This window comes from Carex rostrata, chromosome 6 (genome assembly GCF_964058835.1).
Source record: "Carex rostrata chromosome 6, lpCarRost1.2, whole genome shotgun sequence".
In the NCBI taxonomy this organism is placed as follows: domain Eukaryota; kingdom Viridiplantae; phylum Streptophyta; class Magnoliopsida; order Poales; family Cyperaceae; genus Carex; species Carex rostrata.
Window position 1 is genome coordinate 8,093,962 of NC_135923.1, and position 9,248 is coordinate 8,103,209.

General features: G+C 33.8%; 1 protein-coding gene across 4 annotated transcripts; it reads right to left on the reverse strand.

Annotated features, from left to right (window-relative positions):
* Positions 1-1,787: 1,787 nt before the first annotated feature.
* On the reverse strand, positions 1,788-7,154 carry LOC144555958 (uncharacterized). Of its 4 annotated transcripts, none has more exons than XM_078304412.1 (6): positions 7,031-7,154; positions 6,749-6,811; positions 6,611-6,644; positions 5,426-5,511; positions 4,840-5,154; positions 1,788-4,036 (listed from the first exon to the last, which is right to left on the reverse strand). In XM_078304412.1, the coding sequence occupies exon 6, from the start codon at positions 3,992-3,994 to the stop codon at positions 2,174-2,176; it is 1,821 nt and encodes a 606-aa protein (XP_078160538.1). In that variant the 5' UTR covers positions 3,995-4,036; positions 4,840-5,154; positions 5,426-5,511; positions 6,611-6,644; positions 6,749-6,811; positions 7,031-7,154; the 3' UTR covers positions 1,788-2,173. The 4 variants fall into 4 exon arrangements, with proteins under 4 accessions (XP_078160538.1, XP_078160542.1, XP_078160541.1 ...); XM_078304416.1 differs by lacking the exon at positions 7,031-7,154 and having other exon boundaries at positions 1,788-2,275; positions 2,381-4,036; positions 6,749-6,974; XM_078304415.1 differs by lacking the exon at positions 7,031-7,154 and having other exon boundaries at positions 4,840-4,926; positions 5,108-5,154; positions 6,749-6,971.
* Positions 7,155-9,248: the final 2,094 nt, after the last annotated feature.

Here is a 9,248-nt window from a genome sequence, read left to right on the forward strand (position 1 = left end):
GCAGTCGAAACCATTTTTTTTACTCAACCCCATCCTAACGGTTTATGTATTCTTATTTATTTTCTAAAGCATTTTTAAATGCTGATTACGTAATAACAAAAAAACCAACAACTTATATTATAATGTAGAATCACAAAATAATCTGATTAAGAGTTACGAGTAGTCTATACATAATTCCAACAGAAAATTTATCGACGACAGCAAATAACTCATACAATTTTTGAACGTTGAACAAACATGTAGATTTTTTTTCACTGTATTCGTTCGACACTTGATTTTTGTGAATTTTCACTTGATAGTTTTTTCATATGTTCAATTAATGAATAATTTTAAAACTTTTTTTTTTCTTTTTGTTTATATAAGACCATGGATCACTTAACAATAATTATCTTATAAGCATAATTTACTTTATCCATATATAAAATATGATGTATGTTTTATCGTAAATTAAGTGACTTCAAAATTTTAATACATATACTGTTTATAAATAATATAATTGAAAGAAAAATTAACAAAAATAATAAAATTTGCATTGTTCTTCATTTAATATCTCTATCTCTATTCTTATATTATGCACGTAGTTGTCCTAATCCGCCAACGGTTGAAATTGAAAGATGAATTTTCAAATTGAATATCAACCCTCTAATCACATAATATGTCTTTATTTTGATTAAATGCATATATTTTATGTATAGAAGTCTAAATTTAGTTAAAAATATACTCGCCATATGTGCTGCCACAAGATAAGTTACAATGAGTAGAATCTGAAATTTAGTGATATATTTCTTTGTTTTCTTATTTATTTGTTTCCTTATTTCTCCCTCTTTAATTGAGCATACTTCATTTTTCATTTTCTTATTATTTTTGTTTGCTTCTTTTTCGTTTCTATAGGAATTACAATAGAAATCGATTTTTTCTTTATTTCCTTATTTCTCTTTAATTTCTTTATATCTATATATATCGTTGTAGGAAATTTAGCCAAGTTTATTATTATACAAAAATTACCCACAGACCTTTAAAAATCTTAGAAACCGTACCCATGCGTTACAAGAAAAATCTTATCCTCGCTAATTTTTCCATTCCAAGTCAATTACTTATAAAAGTCTTCCAAAGAATAGGGATTGATTTATAATGTGTCCATTCGGTCGGACAAAATAATCAGTAATTCAGAATTATTTCTTTACAAAAAATTGGCTAATAGTATATATGTATTGTTACAAAAATTATAACTATATAATAAAGTATAAATGAAGTTTGGGAACTGATGCTCACCTAAAAATTGTGAACTGAAATAAACAACATTAAGCAGCCGGTTTGGGGCTGGTAAGAAAAGTTATTTTTTGATTGGTTGATTTTACTTTACATTCTGGTTAAAGAAGTTGAAAATAATGTGCTGTTTGTTTCTCTATTAATACTATCAGGATGACAAGATGAATTCAATGGAAGATAAACATGTAATTTGTTTCTTATTAGTCAAGTGTTTGAGTGATTTAGTTCTGCATTGATCTCTGAGAATAAATTTATTTCATTGATATTTTTTTATAAAAATATGTTTTTCCTCTTATAATAGATCTTCGTTGCAACGGACGGGTACTATACTACTATGAAGAAATGTATCTTGTTGTCCGAATTGCTCTAGATGATACTTGTTAAATTTATTCAAAACAATTCAGAAGTAGAACCTTGTATTTTTAGCAGACTTCTTCTGCAAGATTATTTTTTCTCATATTTTTGGAAAAAATAAAATTTAGAGAATATAAAATCTAACAATTATGGAAATGAACAAATAAGAATAATTATAAGTTGAATGAAAAGATGACGCAGAGATAGTCGTTAAAATTTTACTCAAATGTTCAAAAAGAAATATAAAACCAAGCACCGCTGATTCAGTTGCAAATGCTGAAATTGCAAAAGCTATCACTTAGAAAGCCGAAAGGAAAGGAATAATTGGAAGCCTATCTAAGGAAGGAGGCTATCTACGCACATGTAGCATCCAAGTGAACCATACTTCTTACTTGGTGCCTTCTCAATTGAAATACATTCTATAATTAAAAGCACGAAAACTAAGTTCCCAGTTCAAACAAGCAACTCCTTTCCCTTCTTAATTTCACCTTTCTTCCACAGACCATCTTAGTAAGTCACAAAATTAGGCTCAAGCTCACTGGAAATCATACTATGCTGCCGTCTCAATTTCACCATTCTTCCATACATTAATAAGAGTGTTGTAAGTCGCAACATCAGGCTCGAGCCCTTTGGAAATCATGCTATGCAGCACCTCCTTTGCCTTCTCAATTTCACCATTCTTCCATAACCCATTAATAAGAGTGTTGTAAGCCACAACATCAAGCTCGAGCCCATCGGAAATCATTATATGCAACACCTCCTTTGCCTTCTCAATTTCACCCTTCTTGCACAACCCATTTATAATGGTGGAATACGCCATGGCAATAGGGTTGAGTCCTTTGGAAAGTCCTTCGGAAATCCTGCTATAAATTTCAACTCTCTTGCAAAGGAGCCTATCTACATGTCTGGAATATAACATGTCATTGGGCTCGATACTTTTTGAAATCATGCTGCATATCTCCTTCGCCTTGTTGATTTCACCTTTCTTGCATAGCCCATCTACAACCGCGAAACTAGTTGTGATATTAGGCTCGAGCCCTTTGGAAATCATGTTGTACAACACCTCCTTTGCCTTGTCAATTTCACCTTTCATGCACAGCCCCTCTATAACAGTGCAATAAGTCATGACATTAGACTCGAGCCCTTCGGAAATCATGCTATCTAACACCTCCTTTGCCTTCTCAAATTCACCTTTCTTGCATGACCCGTATATAAGAGTGTAGCAAGTCACAACTTCAGGCTTCAACCCTTGGGAAAACATTCTATCTAGCAACCCCTTGGCGTTGTCAATTTCACCTTTCATGCACAGCCCATCTATAAGATTGGAATAAATCACGTCACAAGGCTCGAGCCCTTTAAAAATCATTCTATGCAGCAGCTCCTTTGCCTTCTCAATATCACCTTTCTGGCACAACTCATATATGAGATTGTTGTAAGCCACGACACTAGGCTCGTGCCCTTGGGAAATCATGCTATCCAACACCTCCTTTGCCTTGACAATTTCACATTTCACGCACAACCAATTTAAAACAGTGTTGTAACTCGAGGCATTTGGCCCCTTACCTTTAGAAATCACGCTATGCAACACCGTCGTTGCCTTGTCAAGTTCACCTTTCTTCCACAACCAATCTACCAGAGCCTTGTAAGTCACAACATCGGGCTCCTTACCTTTAGATATCATGCTATGCAGCATCTCCATTGCCTTCTCAGTTTCACCTCTCTTGCACAGCCCATTAATCAACAAGTTGCAAGTCATAGTATTAGGTATTGCTGGGTGCATTAGTTTATACAAACCAAATGCCTTGGGGAGTGCACCCGCCTTACAGAGCTCAGCTATAATTGTGGTGTACGTGATCACACAAGGTTCACACTCAGCGCCACGTTTAACCATTTTAAAAAGAAACTGAAGAGCTAAGATAATGTTACCTTGGGAGCAAAGGCCCTTGATAAGAATGTTATACGAGGTCACATTGGGTATACATCCCAGTTGAGGCATTTTGTCTATCACAATAGCTGCAGCCTCACCGATCCTATTCTCACAACAAAGGGCCTCGAGTATTGGAGTGAAAATCACGGCCTCAGCTTTAAAGCCCTCTTTGAGAATCCGTCCAAGAAAATAGAAGGCTAGGCTGAGCTGATTCGTTTGGCCACAATATTTGATCATTATCCTATATGTATGATTATCACAACTGATTCCTTCAGTTTGGGTTATACAGTTGAAGAGGGAAAAAACAGATGGGTCAGACTTGCGAACCAAGGAGGTCAGGTACTGATTGAAGGGATGGATTGAGGTTGGAGGGTTCTGGAAAGCCAACAAAGAACAAACATGGTGTGAAGCAACTCTTGCGTAGGAATAGCGCCCTGCTTTCATTGTCGCCTTCTCTCAGCCTCCTTCTCCAGCATATAGAAATGGCTGTTGAAGCAGAGAGAAAAGCATATAGAAAATTTATACAGCAAAACCATAGAGAACAAAAACTAATAAACTGTTCAGAAGCCCATATTTTTAGTAGCAATCCACAAAAATATGAAAGACGTGAAAATGTTTAAAAGCTAGGTTGTTCAGAAGCCTAAATTTTTAGTAGGAAACCCAAAAATATGCAAGACATTTCATGTTTAAAAGCTAGGTTGTTAAGAAGCCTACAATTTTAGAAGCAAACCACAAAATATGCCACACGTGAAAATGTTTAAAGGTTAGGTTGTTCTATGTAAATAAAAATGATGCATGTTCCTTAGATGTCCAATTAACATCAATATGAATCTCAATCGACTCCCACTCTAACAGCTGAGCGTAAATGAAGAATCAAATTGATACGATTCAGATTTAAGATATTTCGAGTTAAAACAAGATAATAGAGGCCTTGTAAAAAAGATAAAAACTCTAATGCCTAACTCTGATAACATAGAATGAGCAGAAAGCAAAATTCACGAAGTAACTCAAGGTGCTAATGTCTAACTACAAAACTATACTATACGAGGACTAACAATAACCTAAATCAGCATCAAGTAAAATTTAAACAAAAAGAATACTTAAGACGTGCTGACGTTTAACTACAAAGCTATTAAAAATTAATACTAAATATCAGGATTAACCAAAAGTTCCAATAAGAAAAATATAGTAAATTGAGCATCTACATCTGATTCAGGAAATAAATTAAGCATCTACATCTGATTTCAGAACATAGTTTTTTTTTAAATAAATAAAAATGAGAAGAATACCTCGACATGTGCAGAATGAGTAAGGAACAGATTTGAGCGAGGAGAATGAAAGGGACGAAATGTAAGCCAAAATCTTATCGTTGAATCCTGATTTTGAAAACTATCAAATTGATAAACAATTAATAGACTGGATTTGCATATTTTGTGCGCAAGAGTGAAACTTTTAGATTTGCTAATCTGATTTTGAGATAACATGATTAGACGGTTTTAATAAGAATGACAAAAATAACTTGGGACTCGAAGAGGCAGCTAGGCACAGAAAAGTAACTTGAAAGAGTAGCCAGGAGATATTCTTTTGTAGATTCTTCTTTTTTGCTGAAAAATATGAGGTCAACATTGAATTGGGTGAATAACATACAATGTACATAGAAGGTAAAAGTATTAGCTTGCTATGCTGCAAAATCGATGTAATACATAGAATATTTTGAGATAACATGATTAAACAGTTTTAATAACCTGTATTTAATTAGTGAATGATTTTAGTAGCCTGAGCCATAACATTGAGTGATGAAAGCTGCTGTTGAGGCATGATCATTGCTATTATTATTAATCTAACTTGTAAGTTAAATAGGAATGACATAGATACCTTATTTTTGTGGAGACAACTACTACAGATTCCAGAAATGCAGGAAAAGGAAGAGACTTTCAAGCAGCAGCTTCTGTCAACATAACCTATGAGTTGTACAGGGTAAAAAGGAAAATAAAAATAAAAATAAGACCTTCACTAAAAAGTAATGATAACAGAGCCATATCCACAGCTGATGTTTAACTACAAAGCCATTGAAAACTTAATACTATATATTAGGATTAACCAAAGTTGCAATTATAAATATAATTACTTTTAGTTAGCTGAGGGCCTGAATATATGGGGAAACAGTATGTACTGGAATTTTTATGTGACAGAAGATCAAGTTGTTCAACCAGTACTTTAAAAGTAAAATTTGCATGACACTAAAAATCAGTCGACATGTTTCCATAACATATTGATGCATAAATATTAATATACCAACTAATATCTAGTAAATCAGCAATTTTATTTCTTTTCTCACTGTAAACACTATATATATATTTTTTTTTAGTGGAAAACAAAATTGATACTGTCAACAATGTAACCTTATTCTGCCCACATTTATGGAAAGCAGTATGTTTTATCTAAACTTAGTATAATATGGCAAACACTTCATGACAAAATAAAATCATTGTGGAAGCATTTAATTTTCTGTTTGAATCACATCATAAAACACTTACATTGTTATAGTTCAATTTTCAAGCCTTAATTGATACAGTTTTAGCCTAGATGGATTAGCAATAAAGGTGCAGTGTTTGCAAAAAGAGAAACAACACAATGGTAATAAAACTAAATAAAATATACAGAAAGAGTAAGTTGATGTAGAATTTATATGACACCTTTTCTCCTACCAATAAAGTTGTGGTTTTGTGAAAAGAGGAACAGCAACAATGATAATTATAAAACTAAATACATATACAGAAAGCGTGTGATGATATAAAAGTTAAAAGTTATATCAAAACTTTTGTACTATTTTTTATTTTCTCCCTTAATGAGTGTTATAGCCACTTCCTGAGAATGAAAAAACATATTGTGAGAATTGCATTACAATTTACCATTCAAATCTTCTAGTACCTATGCTATCAGTAGCTCATGGGAAAGATCAGAAGCAAATACTGATTAGAGAAATACCTAAGCACATGCAGAGGAACTAAAATACACAACCCAAAATGACAGTAGAAAAGGAGAGAAATTTGGCTGTACCTCGCTGACAAAAACCAGTGAAGTAGTCAGTCAGCTGAGAAAAGAAAGAAAACAGATTGTATATTCCTTTTGCTGACAAATACAAATTAAGCAGTAATTCAATTGACAAAAGAAACAGAGAAGGAGAAAAGGAAATACCTCTGTGGAGCCAGAGAAAGGCAGAGAGACGGCAAGGGACGCAACAACAAAAATGAAGCTTTGCTGTTAACCACCTCGCATTGAACAGGCAAAATAATACAAATTTAGTCATTAGGTTCAATTTTTTCTAGCAAAATGAGATATACCCAAACCTAAACTGGATGACAGAACAAATTTGGCTCCTTTGTTGGTCAATAACGTCGCAGAGAAGACGCAAAAGAGGACAAAATATGTAGCAGAATCAACAAAATCCCAAATGGAGCGATAAGAGAGAAATAATACCTTAGTTCAGAGAGAGTGAGCAACGCAGCGCAGCGCAGGACGGCTGAAATGGCGTCGCACGGTGTGCAGAGAGGAGAACGAAGATTTGGAGTATATCGCGCGTAATACAGAGAATAGAGAGTATAAGAGGAATTCGGAATCCCCGGTACCTGAGGTGCAATATTTAAATCTGCATTGTTCATTTAACCTAGCACGAATCTTGAAACGGACCCCTCTGGTTTTCAACTTTTCGTAAGCGATAATTCTCGGGAATTCCAGGACTCTGTAATTCCAAGATTAGTCTTTTTCGAAATTTGTGTATGAAAACTTACTTTTTTTATAATGTTTTTGAGTTCTGTGTAAAAAAAAAATTGACGATTAATATTAAAATTTCAGGATCGTGTAATTCCTTCCGGAATTAAAGCAGATTTGAACTCTTCCTAAGCACCAATTGAGTTTTGCCCGACTGGGATAATCTGGGCCGTCCGTTTTTTATAAATTACACCTAAGGTACCGGGGGATACACACTCGGAGAAGAGGGCGCTATTTCCGAAGAGATGAGAGAGGAAAGAACGGTTTAGAGAAGGGTGCGGCTGGAAAACGGACCCACCTGTATAGGAGGACTGGAGGACCGTAGAATTCAGGGTGATGATATTTAGTACTACAGCTTTTTATGCTAACAAAATATATATTTTTCCGATATTTTTATTGTGGGGACAACCTTTCAATAATCTTTTTTTATTGTATTCGTTCAACACTTGATTTTTGTGAATTTTCACTTAATAGTTTTTTCATCTGTTCAATTAATGAATAATCTTTTTTTTTAAAGTTAGTGGCTCTAAATATCAACTAACAATTTCATTGATAAAAAATATATTTACAATGAGTCAAATGACCGTAATACCTAAATTTACTTTTTTATTCTCATAAAATCTAATTTAGTATTCTAATCCTCATCTCGATCCATGACCGGATCCGCTTCTTCGACCACCGTCGTGCTCCAACGGCAACCGGATCTACTTACCGCCGTGCTCCAATCGTGATCATCGTAATACTTTAATCGTCATCTCACTCCACGATCGGATCCGCTTCTTCGACCTCCGCCATGCTCCGACAACGACCGGATCTATTCACCGTCGTGCTCCAATCAAGATGTTGATCACCCTAACACTATCTCGCTTCACAACCGGTAACCACTGCTGTGCTCCGGTAACAACCAAATCTACTCACCGTCGCGTTCTTATAGATATATGAACTCTACACTCCGAGCTCCAACGATACCGCACTTTTGGCTCCGATCGACCCCGCTTGGCTCTAGTTTCTCTCCTCTCTCTCATTCTCTTCTCCACTCGAGAAAGTAGAACCGAGGGAGAGGAGAGATGTTGTATCAAAAATAAAGAGTACAAGAAAGAATCGAGTTGAATAGAGAGAGAAAGGAAGAAGATTTGAGGTGTGGTGCACTGGCGGCTGTGTCAAACCCTAATTGTCAAGGAAATCTTATAATAATGATTAATTTTAAAACATTTTTTTTTCTTTTTGTTTAAGACGATGGATCACTTAACAATGATTATCTTATAAGCATAATTTACTTTATCTATATATGAAATATGATGTATGTTTTATCGTAAATTAAATTAAGTGTCTTCAAAATTTTAATACATATACTGTTTATAAATAATATAACTGAAAGAAAAATTAACAAAAATAATTTATAAAAGTTGCACTGTTCTTCATTTATTATATAAAGAAATATATCTTGTTGTCCGAATTGTTCTAGATGATACTTGTTAAATTTATTCAAAACAATTCAGAAGTGGAACCTTGTATTTTTAACTTTTTAGTCCGAATTCTTCTGCGAGATTATTTTTTCTCATATTTTTGAGAAAAACAAAATTAGAGAATATAAGATCTAATAATTATGTAAATGAAGAATAAGATAGTCATTCCTGGAGAGAAATTTAAGGAGGGCAAATTTGTTCACACGATTAAGATATTTACTATTTAGAGATGTTATGTTAATAGAAAAAATATTAGTGTTAATATCAGTCCCTTAGAATTCACTGTACACATACGGTACAGATTCATCCGAGATTCATACTATAAGTAGATTATAAAGGATTGAGATTTAATAAGGTCTGAGGTTCCTAATCTGGACACATTATATGTATTGTATAAATTGTTATTTTATAGTGAGAATAATATATCAAAATATTTATATTTTTACTAAATTAATAACAAT